The sequence below is a fragment of the Porites lutea genome, chromosome 2 (genome assembly GCF_958299795.1).
Source record: "Porites lutea chromosome 2, jaPorLute2.1, whole genome shotgun sequence".
In the NCBI taxonomy this organism is placed as follows: domain Eukaryota; kingdom Metazoa; phylum Cnidaria; class Anthozoa; order Scleractinia; family Poritidae; genus Porites; species Porites lutea.
In genome coordinates, this window is record NC_133202.1 from 42,296,013 (window position 1) to 42,319,948 (window position 23,936).

General features: G+C 41.3%; 2 protein-coding genes across 3 annotated transcripts in view; both read left to right on the forward strand.

The window, feature by feature from the left end:
• Positions 1–9,427: 9,427 nt before the first annotated feature.
• LOC140926229 (uncharacterized) lies at positions 9,428–13,195 on the forward strand. Its single transcript, XM_073376004.1, has one exon. It carries the CDS (start codon positions 9,452–9,454, stop codon positions 13,193–13,195), a length of 3,744 nt encoding a protein of 1,247 aa, XP_073232105.1. The 5' UTR covers positions 9,428–9,451.
• Positions 13,196–17,203: 4,008 nt separating this feature from the next.
• The window catches only part of LOC140927040 (cadherin EGF LAG seven-pass G-type receptor 1-like), an 18,505-nt gene continuing 11,772 nt past the window's right edge, over positions 17,204–23,936 (forward strand). For both annotated transcript variants that reach the window (XM_073376704.1, XM_073376705.1), the window contains exons 1-8: positions 17,204–17,342; positions 17,443–17,476; positions 18,768–19,013; positions 19,149–19,225; positions 20,054–20,095; positions 20,232–20,385; positions 23,110–23,256; positions 23,549–23,633. In XM_073376704.1, the coding sequence (XP_073232805.1) occupies positions 17,304–17,342; positions 17,443–17,476; positions 18,768–19,013; positions 19,149–19,225; positions 20,054–20,095; positions 20,232–20,385; positions 23,110–23,256; positions 23,549–23,633 (824 nt within the window). In that variant the 5' untranslated portion in view covers positions 17,204–17,303. The remainder of the gene's footprint in view (positions 17,343–17,442; positions 17,477–18,767; positions 19,014–19,148; positions 19,226–20,053; positions 20,096–20,231; positions 20,386–23,109; positions 23,257–23,548; positions 23,634–23,936) is intronic.

Genomic DNA, 23,936 nt, shown 5'->3' on the forward strand with positions numbered 1-23,936 from the left:
GCGATAACATATGTTTGTACATGCTGATATAATACAATCATTTATTTACAAAAAATAAAGGCAAAAACTATAATTCAAGCGTTCTCAACTTGCTTTTATTTTTAAATCCTCTGAACTCCGTTAAAATATAGAGATAAAATAAAACAAGCATCTTAAGCCGAGCCGAATAGACTACGAGTAGTCCCCATTTTTCCTCAGGGATAGTGAGTGGTCCCCATTGTTCCAACTCGCGCTCGCGTTTCGCTCCCTCCACTCTCCCTGAGCAAAAATGGGGACTACTTGTAGTCTCGGAACCGAAGGCCGAGGCTGATAATACTTACTAAGACCTTGATTTACAAAAAATGAATCTGACAATTGCTTTATTATTTTGTTTTGAAGACTTGACGAAAAACGCACGTCGCATTGATATTGTTACTGGAAATCATGCATTGTGCTTGCAACCTATAGATTAGTCAGTTATCTGCTAGCAGCAGATAAATAACTAATCTTGAGGTTGCGCTGATTTCCAAAATTAGCCGTAGACTCTTAGCCAATGAGAAGACAGATAATGGGTGCAGTGTATGATAGTTCAGACTATCTATTTTGTTTGCATTAAATACGCCGATTTCTGTGATTGATTCATTGGCTACCTGATTTTTCGTGCTCACATCGATCGTTATCAAGGGCAGGAAAATAGCAATATACCTTATAACATCTTACCTCACCTTTTTTTCATTTTGGCCGTTTCTGTACCATCCCAGCTACACTAAGTTCTTACTTTTTAACTTTAAAAGTAATTGCGCACAAATTTCCGATTAATATAATTATATATTGACACGTCCATGGGATCTCGTTTGTGTAACTCCGTCCACAGGCACCAACAAAAAATATCTGATTATCTTGTTAGTACTGTCTGTCAAGTGTATCGGGCTCCGACATATAGCGATGAATTAATGACAAGTACTAATCTCATTTTAGTAAAATCCAACTAGTGCTGCGTTCTGATTGGTTGAGCTACTACTAGGCTATATGATATAGCCCACTAGTAGCGAAAAGCGGCGGCTTTGAAAACCAAAACAATGGCGGATGATTCGTGTTTAGCTAAAGTTGTTTTGTTTCGACATTTTTGACCAACTAGTTAGATTTTACTAAAACAATTATTCCTCTCGCCCTCATGGCCTCTGAGTCAATAGCCCATTCGGACTTGAGGAATAATTGTTAAAAAGTGTATTTTCCGAAAACTTATGAAAGCACTCGCCTTCGATCAACATGCAAATTTAAGAGACAGGAGATCAGCCTGAAGTGTGATCTCAAGATTCGCAGTAACAGTGCCAAGATATACAGAGGGCAGCGTTGTGAGAGCTGCAGATGATCTTCATGTACGTTCTGTAAAGCCATAGCTTCAGGCTACACTGCTCCGTTGCAAGCAGCCAATAAGATTATGGCACAAACAAGCTACAATAAGAAGCGAGTCTTATTTGGAGTGAGATATCTGAGGACAAACTGGAAGAGCTTTGCAACAAGCAATTAAATTGAGCCTACCGTGGGAAGCTGCACGGTTGTTAGCCTCCCACGCAGGCGTTTTTAGGGGAGCTCGTATTTCTTCCCTCCCCACAAACGCCTGCTCAACCGAAAACAACATTCCTTTCTCATTGTTTTATTTGCGTGGTAAGTGACCAATCAACAATTGTGCAATAAAGTGTTGACAGGCTAAACACGACTGAACGTGACCCTAGAGTTACCGTTTTCCTTCTTTTCTTTCCTTCGCTAAGGTTATGCAGTGCACGGAGTATTCTGAATTTTGAAGAAATCTTATTTTTGCCGCTCTGAACTAACATGTATTGCAGGTCAGAAAGCTTTCCCAGTGTTTAATGCAGATCGAGTAATTATCAGATTACCTTGCGGTCAAGGTCAACTTTCCAGAATTTGGAAAGTACAATGTGATTGGCTAAGCTTGGGAAAGGAATGTTGTCTTCAGTTGAGCAGGCGTTTGTGGGGAGGGAAGAAATACGAGCTCCCCTAAAAACGCCTGCGTGGGAGGCTACACGGTTGTCAGCTTGTACCACATTATTTTTAAAGATTACTACTCAAAGTATTACTCCACGTTATAGAGCATACACCAAGACTAAAAGAATTGCTACAAATCTGCGTTTTGAAAGTACAACATTAACTCATGGAAATGTTATGTATTTTCGTCATTATGTTGTCAATATATTGTTTGTGATATGCGCGTGCGCAGAAGCTCATCTTTCCCACAAGGAAGCCAATTCCGCAAGAGAACAATTTAAATACCCAGTTCATCCATACAACTCAGTGAGGTCCGGACGGTTGAGGGTTATCATACTTGAATTCATGAACCACCCCTCTTCCACTAACTTGACCTCATTTTTCCTAAAACTTTTACAGCTTCGTTTGCTTCCGGAGAACATAATTGCTAGCTTATTTTTAGAAACAAAGTCTAAGGTTTAAAAAAAAAACTGTTTTCAAGTGGGATATCTTTCCAGTTAAAAAGGTATTGGTTTTCTAGCCTGAGCTGTCAAAATCCAATTTTTGTAGAAACAAACAATGTTCAGTTGAAAACTGCATAAAAGTGATTTTGTTAGAAACAAAGTTTTCAAAAAACCGGCCCTATCAGTTTGACTAAAATATGCCTTCATTTCATCGCCCGTTGTCTTCCACCTGCAAGTCACTAGTCGGTAAAATTCATATTCGTCATTCAGTTGCCCGGTTGTTGCCGTATCGATTGGAAATACTGCCATGGTTCCAAACCCTGACCTAACTAGCTTGCATAGGGGCATCGTGCACGCAAGAGCGCGAGGCTGGCCATGAGAGCCAATATTTCTTCATTTTTTATCTCATTTTTCGCGACGTCTGACAGCTTCTTTGTCTTCACGGTATCTGCTTATTAAATATTGAAAAGAAACACTGATAAGGATCACATAATTTGCATATGAATTTCGAAAACAAAATCATCAAAGGGAAAATATTAGGGCAACAATGTTTAAAAATACGTAAGTCCAAAATGAATCGACGGCTGTTTTCATGCATTGTTGGAGACTTTAAAGGGGCTGTGTCACGGCAGGCCAGTTCATTTTGTTTAATCACACTAGAAACAAATAGTGGGCTCGGATAGACCCCTTTTTCGATGGTAAGGTCACCTTCCTAGGTAAGCCAACTTTTCTCCAAGTAAACACCTGGCCTGCCCAACCGCGGTCAACTCGGTTAGGGCGAGAGAATCAGAGCATGCGCGAGCTGGCTGTTTTCAGCTCGGGCAAAAGGGTCAACTGTTTCTTATATAAACACTTGCTTAATTTGACTCGGGCTGGGAGGGTGACCCAGGGAAACTTTTTCTCTCTATAAACGTGGCCTCATTCGCATGTTTTCTTGATATAGGTTCAATAAGCAAAACAAGAACTCTTCACGTGCATCACACGTTTTTATAAATTTATTCGGCGTCACTACGTTATACGGAGGACATAAGCACCCAAAGACAAATTTATTTTTCTCTATTTACACTTTGATGTCAGTGCTCCCTAAAAATTCAGTTCCACGGAAAAAACCCTTAAATTTGACCAAGTTAGCCAATTAAGATAACCCCCACAAATTTAAAAGTACGCCAAATAGCTTTATAAATGAGGTTTCGCTTCCGTCGCCTCCCTAATGTCGGGCGTATTAAATCTCTAGCAACTGACGTTCAGTCAGAGTCAATCTCTGTATTTTAACGCCATACGTTAGTAGTTATGCCTCACGTTAGGCTGTCTGCTTTGGACTAGAAAAGGTACCAAGACGATCGAGGAACAGACCCCACGTAGTTTTGCCTTCTGGTCCTCGCGTGAAGACCCCGGCCGGGCTAAAATTGACCGGAGACCTCAGGTCAATCCAATCGCCAGTACAGTGCCGATGACTGACTTTCCCTCGCCTGTGTTTCGCTGGCGCTATACTCCCAGTTTGTTTATTGCCCTTCCCTTGGCTCCCGTAAGGTTTTTACGCGTTAATGTTTTGCTTTTGTTTCATCCAGTAGCGGTGTTATTTGTACTTTGCCTCGCTACTGCAGTTTGTGCAGTGTTCTTCCCTCGGCCCCTCGCTAAGTTTCAGTGCAGTTTCCCTTCGGCTCCCGTAGTTTGTTGCACGCTTTCATTGTTGGTAATTTATGTTTTGCGTGTTTTGCCTCACAAACACTGGGTTTGTGCAGTGCTATTCCCTCGGCTCCCTTAAAGTTTGTTGCACGCTTAAGCTTGTGTTGTATTGTGCTTTATTTAGTAATTTTTTGTTTTGCGTGCTTTGCCTCACAAACATCGGATTTGGGCAGTGCTTTTCCTTCGGCCCCCATAAAGAAGACGCTTTTGTTACGCTGAGAACTTTGATTTGCGTGTTTTGCCTAAAAAACACCGGGTTTGTGCAGTGCTACTCCCTCGGCTCCCATCAAGTTTTTTTTGCATGCTTGAGTTTATTTTGCTTTATTCAGCAATTTTTTGCTTTGCGTGTTTTGCCTCACCAACATCGGGCTTGTGCAGTGCTTTCCCTTCGGCTCCCCTCAAGTTTACACCCTTTTGGTTTTCTTTGTTTTGTTCAGTTTGCTTCTGTTATGCGTGCTCTGCCTGACAAGCTCCGGTTTGTGCAGTGATTTCTCCTCGGCTCGCTTCGAATTCAGTGCACGCTTTATTTTTTGCTTTGTATTATTCAGTTTGAAGTTTGTGTTCTGCGTTCTTTCCCTCACTAATTTAATCTTCCTTCGATTACCGTAAAGTTGGTTCATCACTTTTGTTGCATTTGTGCCTTATTTGGTCAATCTGTTCGGCGTGTTTTATTTTACACTGTTTACAGTGGTTTTATTTCCTCGGCCCCTGTAGATTTTGAATGATAATGTTTTCCTTTGCATTTTTCTGTAATTTGGTACGCGTGTTTCGCCACGCGGCCTCCAGTTGTGAGGGTTTACTCCCTTGTCCCAGTGTATTTGCTCCCTTGTGTTCCTAGTTGTTTTTCTTTTCTTTTAGTTTATGTGTGTTATTCGTTCCTCGCCTTTTCTGCCGTCATTTCTTGTGTTTTTCTTCCTGCGCTTCCATGGTAGCCTGAAAGGGTGTCTAATGCCCTAGTCGGATTACTGACGCTCGGGCTGCCATCCCTTGGGTGGGTTTTTCTCGCGTCTTCTCTGCGCCTTAGGTTTCCTTTTTACCTTGGACCTTTATCTCCAGTTTATTTGCTTGTTGCCACTCAGGGGTTAACAGCCTATTCGTGTGTTACCACGCAGTCCTTTTGGTATTCCCTGAAAGACCTCCTTGCCCAGCTCTCAGCAAGTATCAGCAGTCTAGTTGTTTCACTATACTCGAGTTTATGAGTACTTTTGTTCCACCCCTTCACCTTCTGTGTTGGAGAACTGGGTTTTTCTCTTCTTTGAGTTTTGGGACTCGGTTTTGAGTGTTGGAGAACTGGGTTTTTCTCTTCTTTGAGTTTTGGGACCCAGTTTTGAGTTTTGGCAGTGTCTGGGTTCTTTAGGACGTATCTAATGTTCAACTTCTTGGCGCGGTTCCATTTCTCCGTCTCTTATTCAGCGAACGTGAAAGGGACTGTGGCGAATAGTATGCTATTCGCGCAAGTCCCTTGCAACGCGGGTATAAATAAGAACTCCGCATCTCATTTCTGCCCAGTTCGCGTAAGAATCCTTCGGCTGTTGGCAGCCGTGAATTGTTTGTCTCTCCCTTTCATGTATCGCACCTTATGCGGCCGCGCTTCTCTTTTCCCTCCCTCCCTTCCCTGTCCTTTCCACTTCCAACTCACTCAAGCGCGGTTCCATTCAACGTGCGTGAAAGGGACTGTCACGAATAGTATGCTATTGGCATATTAACTATAAAATAGAGATATTTTATGGGTTTATTTAACGCGCTTTTAATAATTATAATTTAAGGACTTTAAGGGGGACTGTTGGTAACTTGACTTAAAATTCACACAGTTTGCCTTGATGCGTGCTTGCGTAAGTAAAGGTTCGGTCAGTATCGTGTAGTGAACGCTTTGCGAGTCCAGACTGAAGTGTGATCTCAAGATACGCAGTAACAGTGCCAAGATATACAGAGGACAGCGCTGTGAGAGCTGCAGATGATCTTCATATAAGTTCTGTAAAGTCATAGCACCAGGCTGCACTGCTCCGTTGCAAGCAGCCAATAAGATTAATAAGGATAGTCCTGCATGTTTATGGCAAAAAAAAGCCTCAATAAGAAGCGAGTCTTATTTGGAGTGAGATATCTGAGGACAAACTGGAAGAACTTTTCAACAAGCAACTAAATTGAGCCTACCGTGGGAAGCTGTACGGTTGTGAGCTTGTACCACATTATTATTTACTGGTAACGTGACTGTAGAATTACTCCACGTTATGGAACATACACCAAGACGAAAGGAATTGCTAAAAATCTGCGATTTGAAACTACAACATTAACTTATGGAAATATTATGAATTTTCGTCGTTTTGTTGTCATTATGTTGTTTGTAATATGCGCATGGGCAGAAGCTCATCTATCCCACAAGGTAGGCAATTTCGCAAGAGAACCATTTAAATACACAGTTCCTCATCATATCCAGTGAGGTGCGGACGGTTGAGGGTTCTCTTATATCAAGGTACTTGATTCAATGAACCAACCCTCTTCCATTAACTTGACGTCATTTTTCCTAAAATTTTTACAGCTTCGATTGCTTCCGGAGGACATAATTACTAGGTTATTTTTAGAAACAAAGTCTAAGGTTAAAAAAAATTGTTTTTAAGTGGCTTAATCTTTTCAGTTAAAAAGGAAATGGTTTTCTAGTCTGAGCTGTAAAAATCTAATTATACTAGCAGCAAGCAATGTTCAGTTGAAAACTGCATAATTATAAAGCGATTTTGTTAGAAACAACGTTTTTAAAAAACTAGCCCTGTCAGTTTGACTGAAATGTGGCTTCGCTTCATTGCCCGTTGTTTTCCACATGCAAGTCATTAGTCGTAAAATTCATATTCATCAGTCAGTTGCCCGGTTCTGGGGCACTCAACGAAAATAAAGTTCAAAACCACTTAAACATAGCTTTGTTAAACGTATTTTAGTATTTAAACGGTAGATATATAGGCATATTTTTATCCCCTAAAAATTTTTCATCTGTTCGGATTTCCTAGCTGAAAGTCTAGTGATCCGAAAACTATAGGGATCAAAACTTACCTTTTCGAAAATTTCAGCCAGAAAAAAGGCTCCCGAAAATTCTAGGTGACCCTTTTAGGGTAAAAATCCGTTAAAAATATAGTTAAAAGTACAGTTTTTTAGATGTTCAAAAAATCTATGAGAGGCAGGCAAGCAAGAAATTTTACAACAAATGTTCCGAAAGTTCTAAATCTCTAATTGTCTTCCGAACAGATATTTCCGAAAATTGATGTTGGGTGCCCCTGCCGGTTGTTGCCGTATCGATTGGAAATAAGGCTGGGGTTCAAACCTTGGCCTACCTAGCCTGCATAAGGGAATTGGGCGCGCAAGAGCTCTTAAGGCTGGCCATGAGAGCCTGTCGGTAAGCTTTGCATTGTCTAAGAGTTATGTTATGTTGACAATAGTTGACAAAAAATGAGAGTAATTGACCTCTGTTATTTTGCGTGATATCATTAAGCTGTTTATCTATTAGTAATTTCCGCAGACATTTCCGGAGATAAACCTAGTGATTAATCGAACCAATCACGAACAACTACACGGTTTTTCTAAATCAATCCTTGTGTAACTGATCGGATGCGGGTTAAAAAAAAAAAAGGACAATTGAGATAGAAAGAGAGTTGAGTGGAAGCGAACGTGTTTGTTGTAAAAACTAAGAGATCGTGGTTTATATTGGAATAAAACGTGGAAATCTACTTTATCGTGACTTTTGTTGGAGAGCACTGTTCTTGGAGGCGAACAAATCTCCAAACCTGGCACTTCCGACGGGACATCTGGACAAGCAAACTGCTGAATCTGTTGTGAGTATAATTTTGTCCTGAATTTTCGTCGAGGGAGTAAACAATGACAACTGCAGAGAGCAATCTGGAAACCAAACTTACACAATTGGAAATTAACGTGAAGAAAACTAACGTCGTCATTGAGAGCCAAAACTCAGAGGCTATCGAGCGACATCTACAAACTTTAAAGGCGATCTCGGACACTGTGAATCATTTGAGACTTGAGGTCGAAGCGACGAAAATTGAATCGAAAGTAGACAACGATGCAATTCAAACTTGGAACGACGATGTAGACTCTAAACTACAAGCAGCGGACCTCGAAATCGGGAGGATCGTAGATGGTTACGCGATCGCGAAAAAGAAGCAGAGATAAACGCAAAGAAGGAACAGCTGCAATTCGAAGAAGAAATCTAAAAGATGAAACTGCAACTAAAAGCGGACCAACTAGCCAAGACGAAAAGCCAAAACGAAGGAGCCGGTCAAGGCTTATCTTCTTGTGGTGTACAAGCCAAACTACCGAAACTTGTGATTACAAAATTCGATGGTTCCCATATGGATTGGCCACGATTTTGGGGACAATTTTCGGAGAATATTGACAAGACAAGTGTCGCGCCGATCACCAAATTCACTTATTTACGAGAGTTGGTCACCCCACAGGTTAGCCGGACGATCGAAGCCTTACCTTTCACTGCAGAGGGGTATAACCGCGCGAAGAGCATATTGAAGGAGAAGTTCGGCAAGGACTCGGAAATAATCAAGGCTTACACAAAGGAGATACTCGAGCTTCCTACCCTGACGGGCACAAATCCCAAAGCTATAAGCGATTTCAGCGAGAAACTAACCTATTGTGTGCAAGCTTTACAAACGCTAAACAAGCTAGAGCAAGTAAACGGAGCTACCTTGATGACCCTTGACAAATTACCTGGGATTCGTGGGGACCTTGTGCGTACAGACCCAGAATGGGAGAAATGGGATTTCGCGAAACTCAGCGAGGCCATCCGTTTGTGGACAAGAAGAAATCCTGTCGATACGAAATCAAATGAGAGAGATTCGGGTGAACGGCGAAGTCAGAAGTGGGATCGATCACGCAAACTCTACCAAGCGCGTGGGCAAGATTTCAATCCCAAAGAATGCGTTTACTGTGGGGATGTCAGTCACAAACCATCGAACTGTCAAAAGATTACTAAAATCGAAGAAAGAAGAGCAATACTAGCGCAGAAGAATTTGTGCTTTAATTGTGCCACACCTAACCATCGCGCCGCGGAATGTTTTAGCAAAGCCACGTGTCAGCATTGCAAAAAACGACATCACACGTCAATATGCGACCGTAACGTTACACCCAAAGATGGAAGAAAGGATAAAAATACCCTGATGACCGCAAGCGGAAGTAACGAAGGAATATTGCCGATAATCCCAATCAAAGTTGACGGGATAATTTGTCGTGCGTTAATTGATACTGGGGCCGGAAGTTCTTACGCTTCAGGGAAGCTAATAGATCTGCTTAAGAAGAAACCGTGTGAAACGAAAACAAGACGAGTGGATATGCTTATAAGTTCCCAAGTAACAAAGCTGGAGATGTACGATACACTAGTTGAATCATTGGACGGGGATTTCAGCATGAGTGTTAAACTTACTAAGGTTCACAAAGGAGAACTGTTAACTGTTGATAATCCGCACTATCAACAGTTAATCGACAGCTACAGTCATTTAAGAGGAGTCAAGATTGAAGATTTAGACTCAAAGGAAGAACTTCCCGTGCACGTGGTACTAGGGAGTGGCGAATATGCACGAATCAAAACCGAAACAAAACCGCACATTGGCAAAGATGGAGAACCAATAGCTGAGAAAACAAAACTGGGGTGGTTCATAATGTCGCCGGGACAAGAATTCGACCGCAATCGCATGATGTTAACTCAAACTAGTCAAACTAATTATGAAGAACTTTGTCGTCTGGATGTCCTAGGTTTAGCAGATTCTTCAGAGCACGATCAACTAGCGGTCTACCGCGAGTTTAAGGAGCAGCTGGTAAGAAACGAAGAAGGATGGTACGAGACAGGTCTACCATGGCGTGGAAATCACCCGCCTTTACCCTCTAACAAGCAAGGAAGTCTTCGCCGTCTGACTAACCTGAACAAGAAACTTGAGCGTCATGGTTTGACAGCTGAGTACGATCAAATCATTCGAGAACAGAAGCAACAAGGGATCATTGAAGACTGCCCTCTTGCGCCTACTGGAACTGAGTTCTACATTCCTCACAAACCTGTAATACGCGAAGAAGCTGCGAGCACTAAACTACGAGTAGTGTACGACGCCTCAGCCAGAGCTCACGCAAGCGCTCCATCTTTGAACGAATGTTTATACCCAGGGCCCCCGCTACAAAACAAGTTATGGGACGTCTTGGTTCGCCAACGGTTTCACCCTGTAGCGATATTCGGCGACATCCAGAAAGCCTTCTTACAGATACGAATCAAGGAAAATGAGCGTGACGCACTTCGTTTCCACTGGCGCACGAACGAACACTCTAATTTAGAGACTCTCAGGTTCACACGTGCTTTATTCGGTTTGACTTGTTCGCCTTTCCTTCTAGGGGGAGTCATCGAACAGCATTTGCAGTCATGGGAGAGCAAATTGCCGGAAGTTGTGGCTGCACTGCGCAAGAGTTTATACGTGGACGACCTACTGAATGGTGGTCAGACGGCCGAAGAAGCACGAAAACGCAAGAGCACTGCCATTAAGGTATTTGGTGATGCAAAGTTTGCATTGCCCAAGTGGAACTCCAACGTTGCCGAATTAGAAGAGACAGATGAACGAGAAAATGTGGACAGTGAGCTATCATTCGCCAAGCAGCAGTTAGGTGCGCAGACGAGTGAATCTAAGGTACTTGGGTTGCTATGGAACAAGCAATTGGACACATTGACTGTCACCTTTCCTCAAGACGAGACACCAGCAACCAAAAGAGAACTGCTGAAGAAGCTAGCTAAAGTCTATGACCCTCTGGGTTTGACAACACCATTCACGTTACAAGGGAAGTTGATTTACCGAGACATCTGCAACCAGAAACTACCATGGGACGCACAATTTACTAGAAACCTCACTGAGAGAGTGAAGAAGTGGGAACAGACCCTACCGACTGGTGTGACGGTGCCACGCCCTGTGATGAACTTTAGAGAACCTGTTCTAAGTTTGGAGTTACACGCTTTCGGCGATGCAAGCACACAGGGAGCAGGCGCTGCCGTTTACGCTGTGATACAACAATCAAGTGGAATTACCCAACGTCTGGTGGCAGCCAGAGGCCGGCTAGCTAAACAGGGACTTACAGTGCCTCGCCTGGAATTGATCTCCGCCCACATGGCAACAAACCTGGTGATTAATTTGAAGAACGCGTTAAATGACCTACCCAGGCCAAGAGTCTATGCCTGGTTAGACAGCACAGTTGCATTACACTGGATTGGCGGCAACGGAGAGTACAAGCAGTTCGTGAGCAACCGAGTTGAGAAGATTCACCAGCGCCCTGAGATCGAGTGGAGACATGTGGCAACACATGATAACCCAGCTGACTTAGCAAGTAGAGGAGGAGGGATTACTAGTCTATGGCTGAATGGGCCTGAATGGCTTTCGAACAAGGAAAATTGGCCCCCCAATCCAGTGACGTCTGCGTCAGCAGCCACAGAGGAAGAAGCTAAGGTGATCAGGGAAGTGCTTAAAACCAGCCAAACTAAAGATTCTGCGGACGTCATGGATCAGCTACTGGAGAGGCACGACCTGCGCCGCGCGTTGCGAGTGAACGCCTGGGTTGCAAGATTCATACGTAACTGTAGAGGAAGACAGAAACAGTCAGGTCCCTTGTCGAAGTCTGAGATCGATAACGTGAGACGAAGATGGATACTACTAGTACAACAGCGGGATAAACTAAAGCCTCACTTCGAGCACACACAGAAGGCACTTAACTTGCAGACCAATGCCAGTGGTTTACTCGAATGCCATGGGCGAATTCAAGGGAAATACCCAATCTATTTGCCGACAAAAGCTGTTTTTACCCGGAAGTTAGTTCAGAAAGTACACTGCGAAACCCTCCACGGTGGTGTCGGTTTAACAATGGCAGCAGTTAAAGAGCAGTACTGGGTCCCAAAACTACGAAGTCTAGCTAAATCTGTGCGAAGTGATTGTCATGGCTGCAAGAGATTCACTGCCACGCCAGTTACTGCCCCAGCACCAGGACCACTTCCTGAAGATCGCACTGCTGTTGGAGCGGCATTTGAAGTTGTTGGGGTAGATTTCGCTGGACCCATCAGATACAAACAGAACAAGAAGAGTGAGAAGAAGGCCTACTTAACCATTTTCACCTGTAGCCTGTCTAGGGCCGTTCATCTTGAATTACTACCAAGTCTAGAGACCGAAAAATTCATCCAGTGTTTGAAGCGCTACATAGCTCGCCGAGGCAGACCACGAGTGGTTTATTCAGATAATGGGGGCACCTTTATTAAAACCAGCAAGTGGCTTCGTCAGCTACGCAAGGACGAGCGCCTCCAAGGCCTTCTTGATGACTATGAAATTAACTGGAAGTTCAACTTAAGCCGCGCCCCATGGTGGGGTGGGCATTTCGAGCGCTTGATCGGAGTGGTTAAGTCAGCCATGTACAAGGTGATTGGGGGAGGTGTACTAACCTGGGACGAACTCAGTGAGGTGCTGCTTGACGTGGAGACTCAAATAAATCGTCGGCCATTGAGTTATGTCGAGGACGACGTAGAATTGCCAATTCTCACCCCCTCAAGTTTCCTGTTCCAGCGCACCAACCAGATACCAGAACAAGATACATGGCGAATTGAAGATCCAGACCTCAGAAAACGCGCGAAATACTTGAAGACCTGCAAGGAAAATCTCTGGAGACGGTGGAAAAGAGAGTACCTGGCAGCCCTACGAGAGCGTCACAACCTGACCTTTAAAGAAGCGAAATTCAAGCCTAAAGTGGGAGATGTGGTTATCATAAAAACTGATAACAAGAATCGGGGGACCTGGCCACTAGCCATAGTGAGTGCGATCTACCCCGGGAGAGATGGCATCATTCGTGCTGTGGAACTCAAGACCACACACGGTACAATAGAACGACCCGTTCAGCACTTATACCCACTAGAAATTGCTTGTGATAAGAATACTGTTCGCGACACATCAGAGGATACGATTTCTGTCCCGCTGAACCCAAGCGCAGCAGTGTTCAGGCCGCGAAGAGACGCTGCAGTTGCTGCGAGAACCAGGATCCAAGAACTGAATGAACTTGAGCTCGATTGAGCACGGAACACAGACATTTTTTATATAATCGTTTTTTTTTCTTTTCTTCGCTAGCTACATAAGAACGTGACGAGAACTTTGTTTTTAGCCATTATTATGTTTATCTCCTCCGGAGAGAAACAGGGGGAGGGTGTCGGTAAGCTTTGCATTGTCTAAGAGTTATGTTATGTTGACAATAGTTGACAAAAAATGAGAGTAATTGACCTCTGTTATTTTGCGTGATATCATTAAGCTGTTTATCTATTAGTAATTTCCGCAGACATTTTCGGAGATAAACCTAGTGATTAATCGAACCAATCACGAACAACTACACGGTTTTTCTAAATCAATCCTTGTGTAACTGATCGGATGCGGGTTAAAAAAAAAAAAAGGACAATTGAGATAGAAAGAGAGTTGAGTGGAAGCGAACGTGTTTGTTGTAAAAACTAAGAGATCGTGGTTTATATTGGAATAAAACGTGGAAATCTACTTTATCGTGACTTTTGTTGGAGAGCACTGTTCTTGGAGGCGAACAAATCTCCAAAAGCCGATATTTCTTCATTGTTAATCTCACTTTTCGCAACGTCCGACAGCTTCTTTGTCTTCACGGTATCTGCTTAAATATTGAAAAGAAACAATAAGGATCACATGATTTGCATATGAGTTTCGAAAACAAATTCATCAAAGGGGGAAATATTAGGGCAATAATTTTCAAAAATACGTAAGTCCAAAATGAATCGACTGTTTTCAGGCATTGTTGGAAACCTTTAATACATAGATGACTAATAGTATATTGGCATAACTATAAAATACAGATATTTTATGGGTTTATTTGACGCACTTTTAATAAATATAATTTAGTTTAATTTAGTATTCTCTGGTGTCTGTTCATCCTACAGAACCATATCATCGAACGATCAGATGCACCTTAAAAATAAGGGTGATAAGGATATCATCCTGCAGGGACTAGCCGGCTCAGCAAATGAGCTAAGGCACCTACTCGCAGATTTGTCCGGCTTAGCTAATCAAATGTCACTCAGATGAGATTAGTCCAAGGAACAGTAGGAACTCCACAAATAGTCTGTGCTGTAGGTTTCAAATAGGACTGAGATTTTTTAACTGCACTATAAACTTAGATTATCATGCAAGATAATCACTGTCATCTGAATTTAAGCTCTTTTAACTGCATGATTATATACACATGCGCAGATGCTTTTTACTACCACAATGAAGGCATTCTGAAACGAGAAACTAATAAATATACAAGTTCCAACAATTTTATTTCGAGGTCCGGAGGGTTGAGGGTTATCAACTTATTTAAGATATACTAGACGATTGCTCAACTGGGATTTCTGAACCACCCCTCAACTACCAACTTGACCTCTCTTTTTGGTGAGTGTGCCGTTGCTGCATGTTGGTCTTTGTCGTCCACTTTTTTAAACTTTCCCGTCAGCGGCCTTCAAAAACTTTCGGAAAAGTCTTTCGTCCAATTTGAAATGGTTGCCGGACATACTCGTCGTTCGCTCGGTCGCACCCGCTCCACTTGCTTAACTTTTCCATAGTTTTTCTGCTGTGGTGAAACCTCCTGAACGTCTAAGGCCAACCTCGTCCCCAGGCTTTGCCTAAGGAAAGCCCTGGGGACGAGGTCAGTCTACGACTTTTCTTCTTCTTCTTCTTCGAAATATAACTGGGTTACTAGTTATGAACAAGAGAGGATAAAGTACGACGGTAACAGAAAGAAACCGCAAACACCCAAACCCTTTCAGTCGTATTGGAAAAATGACAATAAACGTGTATTTTAAAATGTAAGTTTAAAAACGGTCCTCTAACCGCTTGTAAAATACTGTTTTTCTGTTTTTTCATACTAGTCGTGTTTTGTTTCTGTGTCTCGTTTGATGTTTCTTGACCGTACTGATGCCGACAGCAAAGTTTCACATGACAAAAGACATTTCCGTGAGGAAACTTTGCCGATTCTAACAAATATGATAAAAGAAGTCAAGTTACGAGGCATGCTTAAATCTTAGGGAAGCCTGCATCGTCGGACCTCGTTCATATGTGAACATTATTGCACTTTATATATTAGGTCAAAACTGTTTCCAAACAATTGTGGTATTCAATGAAATTCATTTGCTTTACGCGTGCGCATATCATACAAGTTTGAAGCATATTTAAAATCTGTTTACAGTATATATTCATTTTTTAAAAAAACTTCGCCTTCTACCGCTTATTACAAACCATTTTACAGTGACAATAAGATAATAAATGATAATTAAAGGCAAGAGATTCAGGAAAATCTCTTTAGCTTAACCGCAGGTGAGTCCCGGCCCATCGACTCCATAAAATACAAATAACAATCTTGATGTTAACAGCAGCAGGATTTGCTGAGTCGGTAGAGCGCTTGACTCAAGAGCGGGAGGTGTCCCGGGTCGGATTACTCGGGGTCTTAAAATAACTGAGGAATAAAGGTACTTTCTTCGCCCTGTAAACGGCGAGACCTTCTCGTGGCTGGAATAATTAAGTAAAGTAGCGGTCCCTTCTCCAGTGGAAGACGTAAAAATAGTATCTTTAATTAGTAAGTTAGTGCTAAATACATTGACATTCAAATATCATTAAGTGCATTTTTTTGTGCCGCGGGTGATTCGATAAGATGTGCGTTGCCATTTCAAAGCTCACTAATAAAAACACAAAATGAAATGTTTCTACGTGCTGCAGAACCGTCGACTTGGAAAAAATGTTGTTTGTAATGAGGGCTTCACAACAAAAGTCGATAAATTATATACGGTTTTTAATCGTCTACTTGAGTTAAGAGTATAGGTAAACTTATTTTAAAAATATCTGCGGTACACAGTGATGATTTAATATTATACATTTATATTAATTTTCACGGAATTTCTTTATATTGTTTTTGGGACAAGAACGCCTGAGGCACCTTAAGGCAGTTATTGATTTAGAATTCTTGTGTCAAATTCCCCTCAACATAAACAGCTCAAAATGATGAGAAAAATGTAAATAAATAAGCAAACTGATAAATAAATAAATAAGTAAATAAATAAATAAATAAATAAAATAAACAAAAACGAAAGCGGAACTTGAGAAAGGAACTTGAGAAAGCGGAAAGAAAGGGACATTTCCCAGTTTATTGAATGTCAGTGGTTTTTTGCGGTCTTTTGCATAATTTCATAATAGTTTTCCTGATGGAAAACTTATCAAACCTTTTTTCATATTAAATAAATCTTCGTTGGCGTCTACAGCATATCATCATTTTAAGAAAAATGGTTGAAATAACTCTCAAGTTTAACTCTAAAACTATAAAATAGACCGGTTACGATTGCAATCGAGTTTGACTACTTTATCACACTGTAACATTCTCTTGCGGATTAACCAGAGTATCAATATTTGTCACTTGAACTTCCTAAAAAAAGTAGTTAAAAATTAAAAACTGAGACACATTTTCGAAATCTTTAGTGAGTTTGAGACTTTTCTTTACACCCCTCTAGCAGTCTTTCCCCAATCCGCTATAAAAGACGAAGGCGGTACACACATGAAAACTAGTGAGCGAATGAAACTCGCTATCTAGTACGCGTTCCTTTCACGAGGCATATCACTTACTGGAATGTACTGGCTTTTTATTTTAAAATCGACGAAAAATAATTCACGTCGGATTTATTTTAGTGTCATTAGCAATATGGCAATGCGAGTGTGTTTGAAGAACGTTTGCGGTCGTTTCAGAATTTCTAGTCACTTATAACTTCAATTATAGAGTCGATATAATCACCTGCTGCCTGTATGTATGTAAATTCAACCGCCAAAACTGCACGTTCAAGTGTTGATTTTAAATTTACGACAACCTTAATCGAATCAGCGGAAGTTCTTATAAAACAAATTTTCTGTTAGATCTATAATTTTACCAGATTTTTGTATTTGAAAAGGGCAGCGACAAAGGTCTCTAAACCTTTTTAGTTTCTCGTTGCCATGGCAGCAGTAGTAGTGTAATTAATAATTTAAAATATAGGACATTTGCATATCTCCCTTTTTCGCAGGCGAGAACCACTTTTATATCTGAGAAATTTATTTCCTTATATTCCGCTCCGATAAAAGACAAGACTTGAATGAAAAACCCAAACACAGTATGCAGAAGTTCATTGTTTTCATTATCTTCTTTTGGAGGGTAAGCTCGCCCTTACGTTTTTGTTTCCTACTAGACTTTTAGACTCAATCGCTTAATACGTCCATAAGTTAAATAAGTGATCGATTTTCTCTATGTTTAGGCCGATGTAGCTCTTTTGCAGTTAAGTACAAAAGGTAAGTTTCAATTTCAAATTTAAGCATTGTTCAACTGGCAAGAGTTGCTTGTCATAGTCCATACCCACAAAACCAGCCGTCACTTAGTTTGTTATTATGCAACAAGAAGACCGCAATTTCTGAATGCTTTTAATACACGGACGCCAAAAACATTAACGAAGAATTCAGCAAAGTTTCCTTAAAATTAAGCTGAGCCCATGACTGTTAACCTAGCGTGGAACAGGCAAAAAGAATAGTTTTCAATAGTCTGAAGACAGGAAGTTGAAAAGTTATTTTGTTTCGCACTTGTGCAGTAAATATGTCTCGAATATATCCTTTTTCAACAACGCGGTGAATTTTCAGATTGTGCGGTCAAAACAGACAGCTAGCAGTTATAATCTTTATAATGACTTATGCGGATCAGACTAGAACTATGGGTTTTTACTGGGCCATGATGTAAGGTGTAGTATGTAAAACTGTTATTATTCGTCCTTTAGCACCAAGACTCGTTTTGCTATTCCTTGCCTAAACTGCCTTGCCTTGACTGTAACTACGTAGTTAGGACTTGACTTTACCATCACACTGTTCGCGACTAAGAAATATCGATTTTATCGAATGCACTGTTATGAGAAGCGCCTTACACTGGATTCCAACTGAATCACATGCTTTGTTTACTCAACCTTAAACGCAATGCTATTTTACAAAAACGTTCTAGAAGAGTTAAATGAGTTTAATCAATTTTGCCTTGAACGTTCTAACTGAAACAGCCAGATATGAATGGTCATACGAGGAGGGATGGGGTAATTGGAAAACGATAGAGTCGACTCTAGCCTGCGTAGCTGGCGGCATTCTTGTGCCCAAGGTACTTTTTTTCCGCTGCCACGAGAGGGATTTTCGCGAGCGGCGAAGCCGCGAGAGTAATTGACCACCCTTCTCGCCGCTCGGCCGCCAAAACAATACAGCACTCCCACGCTAATCCCGCCAGCTACGCAGGTTAAGTCGCCTCAGGCTTCTGCTGGTTCATACACTTAATATGATTTACAGTTTGCCTAGTCCCTGTACGGCGTTTTCCCAGTCCCTCTAGGTCAATTCGTTTCGGTGACGTATCCGAGGCGAACGGGCGGGAAACGCCCTCACATTTTCGCATAGACCACGTGACCCGAAACGCTTTGGCCGCGAGGAAAGATGGGGCCTAGGGACTAGGCAAATTTACAGTCACTTTTAGGAACGCTTGCAGTTGGCCCACACTCAATCATGTCCTTAGAGCCCTCTCAGCCTCTGCAAATTAAATCGGGCTAACTTAACTTACTAGGTTTCTTGTCACAAGCAGATGGCTCAAGCACAAGTTCTACTCTAGAGCCCAGTCCATCATCAGTTGATCGAGCGTCCAATTCCTCATCAAATATGTCCGGTAGTCCAGTTGTCCAGACGACAATGACCCTGGATCTTAGCGCCTCATTATTCGAGAACAATACTTCTCAGACTACCATTCAGCCAGCACTAGCAACCGCTGATACGCAACCTTCACGGACAGTAAATGCAAGCATTTCTGCCACAGGTAAGTAATTGAGTGATGTGACCACATATTTTTTTTTCAGTTTTCCTCCCGAGCCATAAATACGTGACAAACGAACTTTTTTCTGGGTTAATGACCAGAAAATCGTGTAAATTTGCATTTTTCTTTCCGTTTTAGCCACAGTTTCTTTGAACTGTGCTGATGTTAACTGGACACACTCCTTCCCCTTATGCAGTGATAAGGGTTGTGTAAAGGTAAGTCACGTGACTTACGACTTGCTCCTAATCGAGTTTTAATCGAGTAATGATTTTGATATGCGGGTGTAGCAACATTAACCACCGAGGACATAAGGAAAACTGAATTATCATGATCGTCTTTTACCGAGAAACTAAATGAAAGAGTATGTACTGCACGAGGGGTGAAAGGTCGACTCGCAATCGTAAGTCGGAAGCATTGCCGCCATCACTGATAAGAATAGCATACCCAATGGCCTGTTCTGTCATGGTCACGGCAGTAAAAATTCTATGCTCTTAACTTTAGTAAATAAATAAAAATAAAAATAATACCGTTATTTACTCTAGACAGTATTTATAGCACTAGCACTTATAATGCTAGTGGGGCCGAGCAAATGGCTGAAACAAATAATTCAAATTGAACTTAACAGGATTAGAAATCCCAACTAACCGGAGGTAAACCAGCTGGCTACCGTGCGCACGAAATTTTTGCGGGTTCTAATTTTTGCGATTTTTGCGGTTTTTAATATTCGACTTATTCAAGTTGATGGTGGATTTTATTAACCTACGAGATAAAATTTTTAGACTGGTTACGAATCAATTCAAACAGGTTTACGGGATAGAACTGTAACACCAATCTGTGGAAGATTATTAATCTTAAAACATAGTTTTGGACGCAGGGACGGGCATACACCTTTTCATGTTTAATATGTTCAGTTCTATTCTTATTGTTCGTTATGAGATGCTTAATTTGTTCAGTTCTATTTTATCGTTCCTTATGAGAGGGTTTTGTCATTTAAGATATCGAGGAAGTAATATTGCTTGAGTTATTTAATGTCTTTTCCTCAGAAAAACATGAAAATCTTGGATGCAATGTCCCGTTGCTTTGAGGTATGTACCAATTCATAGGCACTTGATTTGACAAGGAAAATATTTTCGCGGAACAATTGAAATATTAAGTTGTTGTAGAATAAGAAGAAATTATTCCTCCCTTTGCCTGAAGCGTGCCTTTCTTCATATTTCACAGGAGAAGTCAGAAAATGTATCATTTTCAAAGATGGATATACCTGGGAAATTAATGTCTATGGGAATAAATTTTGTCAACGTGATGAAAGCAAAACTTGACAATTGCAGTGCTGGGAATTGCAATGATTCAGAAGTTTTTGTCACTGGCAAGATGGGTGAGATTTAAAATCTTTTTAAATAATACGTTGAGTTAATCTGATGGACTGATAGATCAAAGCACAGAAGACGATACACGATGAAACTTTAGTAGCATTCTGTATATTCAAATGATCAATAAGTAAATCCTGCTCCAGGCTCCGAGATAGTCGTGTCCGCATCAGGCTACATAACTACTGTATTCAGATAAATGTAGCAATAAGTGTTGCATCGCTACGAGGCCTTATCACAAATATTGTTGAGATTCACGAATGCTTTTTTCCCCCACTAAATTTGGCGATTTTGTGATTGTTGCGCTAGTTGGGGGTGTTTTAGGATCATAGGAGAAGTAGAAGGCGAGTTTCCTTTTTGCCTGCTAATCTAATTACAATTCCCAACAATTTCATCCACTCCTTGGTTCCACACTTAGTGAAACTAGTTTCGCCATGGCATTGCAAACAAGTTTCACTGAGCTTAACTTTCAGCGGTCAGTCTAGTTACTGAAATACATGCATGGCATTGTATCCTCTAACACCATGATGCTTTCAGTATTTATCAATGGAATTATTAGTGCCGAAATCAGTTTGTTTATTTTTGTCTATTTGCTCATTTTCTTAACGCTAATTGGCTATGAATTTTTTTTGCATTGTCAAGGTTTTTGTTTACTGAACGATTACATTACACTAGGATGGCTTGTGAGAACGACCATAAATTTGTTTCTTTTGTCACTCATGGCCGAACTCAAGCAAATCCTTCAACTTAAAAACTCCTGTATATTTTCAAAACTTCCACATTTCTGGCCTCTTACTTTAATAGCATTTTCAAATTATGGAACTTCACTTGTAAATTTGTACCTAAGTCACCCTCCGCAGTGTCAACGTCTTCAAAAACATTTTGCAACAAACTCTGACAACCCTTTTGCAAACTTGGTTACTTGTAAGATCGGCGCATACCATCGCTCATAGCGCGCACTTTATATTATTTTTCATATTTATATATGCTGATATAACTGTGTAATTTATAGCTTTTTTAAAATTATATATTCGGGAGGTCTTGCATGGGTCCTTATGGTCTCATTCGTGCTTGCCCCTTTGGGTATACCTTTTTTTTCTTTTATTCTCATTTATATTTCCTTTTTAAACTGTCTATGTAACTATTCATATGATAGTGAAACCAAGAGACTATAAAGGGGACAGAGAGGCCATCCCCCATATACACCCTATTCCATAGGTAATTCGTCTCGAGTTATTTTTAGAATCGGGATAAAGTTACCTCGCGCGAGGCGTGGATGTTTCGTGGAGGTTTTGCATGACCAAACGCCGTGCAAAACATGTCGGGCGAGAGGCAATGAAAGCGTAAAAAGATCGAGAGCATTCCTGAATATTGAAGCGAAATGAGTCGGCGCTCACCTGGGAAAAAGGAATCGCTGGACTCTTTGACAACCCTTGAAATCAGTTTAACTCGAAGTTGTCGTAACCTCAGTGCTTTAATAAAATAAGAAATTTCGCTGGTCTATTGAAACTGGTCGTTTGTACGATTTAGGGAGTTTAAGATCCAACGACGCGGACGACAACTAGAACGTCAAAAAAACAATAGGTTTAATTAGCAAAACAACAACTTCGCACGTGCAACACACTTTTTTTTGTTCATTTCTTTCCCGTTTTTGCACGACTACGACGTGAAAATGCCTAATTTCGCGTTTTATGGAGGACGTAAATAAGCAACGACGAAATTTTATTTCTCTTTCTGAGCTTGAATATGGTCCCTTGAAATTCAGCTTTAGGAGGGTTCGCCTACAATTGACAAAGTAAGTGGGTAGGAATAATCGCTATAAAGACTGAAAAAAATAAAAATCAAACCAGAAATTGCTCTCTTCAAACTGTAAATTATAAATGATCCTGAGAGAATATTCAGTGTGTTAAGGATTTCCCTGCTCTACTGTTAGCTCTATACAAGAGAGGAAGGCCGATTCTTTTTTAATTTCGGTTTCGCTGACACAGCTTTCGCAGAAATCTCGCTGTAGTCGTTTTCGTCGACAAAAGGAATAGCAAAATCGCTCCCCGCGTCTTCCCCCATTTTGTTCTGCGTCATTTCGTGAAGGACGCGTGGCTCTCAGCGTGGGTCATCCACGCGGAACACATTCTCGCTATGTGATTGGCTGTTGTCTAATCCCCCTTGAGATCTGTGGTGTTAAAAATAACTCGAGACGAATTACCTATGGAACAGGGTGTATATGGGGGATGGCCTCTCTGTCCCCTTTATAGTCTCTTGAGTGAAACCCAATAACGCTGTGTTAAAAAAAGACAAGAAAGGATATTAGTTTTTCGAATGATGTTATCTCTTGCGTATTCTGCAAAGGTCCCATTCTTACCCTTGCTTTGATATGTTCCCAGGTCCAGAGTAGCTCTTCTCTCTTACCCGATGCTGCAGCACAGGGAGAACGAGAGCTAGCCTGCGAGCAAGCTCTCAGTTTCGGGGAGCCGGGAGAAGTCATGCGAGAGAAGCACGCGAAAGGAGACGCGAGTGCACTCCCTCGCGCGTTCTCTCTCGGCTCGTTTCGCTCAAAAAGGGAGAGCTTGCCAGCAGGCTATATAAACGAGAGCCCAGCAGACTCACGGTTCTTTGCCAGCGGGAGAGTGATAGGGAAGTCTCTGGGGGCCGTATTGCTCGTAGCTTTTCCGATTAAGTCAGTTCTATCAAACAGACACGCCTTTAGTTGAAAGCAAATTCCTTTTTGTTGTCAGCAATGGAAGTGGGAGTCATCAACTGCGCAAGGTTTAACAACACCAAGATGGAGTCAATGGAATTTCCAAACTATACGCATCCTGCATTCAATGGGAAAAACATGGCTGACTCGATTGCTATACCAATAAGTGAACTACCTAAAACAGGTAAAGAACATTGTTAGTTTTAGCGATAACAAAGATATTTAGCTAAGGACAAGAGTTTGCGTCTTGTGAAGGAACGAAAGGCAAGCTGGCATAAGTAATTATTATAACCAACACATGAAATTTCATGGAAGTGCCACAAAGCCTTCTTAGCTGACCATGGTTAATTATATAAAAAAAAAACACTTTCAAAAAAGACTTAAAATATTGTTGACTCCTAGAGAACTCATTTTAAATCACTAAACCATATAATTTCAAAGTTTGATCACCTGCTCCTTTTTTTTTGCTTATTTAGGAAAATTCATGTATGTTGTCGCTGTCATGCCAAATGTATTTGGGGTCGAAAATCTGAAGAAAAACGATATGGATTGGGAAGACAGGTAAGTAGTACAAATCTTTTCCATGCCAAGTCTAAGTGTCGTTCTTCGACCTATGGGCTTTCGATCAAAACTCTGCCAGGAAAAAAAACTTGCATTAGAGCGATTTTCGTTATTTGTTTTATCAATCAATAGATGAAAAGATCAAAACATGAACACTTCGTTTTCCCGCCAAAGAAAACCATATGGAGAAAGCATTGTTCGATTGGCCAATCGTGTTGCAGTATGTCTACGTAAAAGCGAAGTATCGATTGATTTCCAGAAAGTTCTCGGGCAAGAAGTTTTTTCACCCGAGCGTTCGCTTAA

Excerpts from the sequence above, each read along its gene's own strand:
- LOC140926229 (XM_073376004.1), top strand. The coding sequence starts at position 9,452 with ATGCTTATAAGTTCCCAAGTAACAAAGCTGGAGATGTACGATACACTA.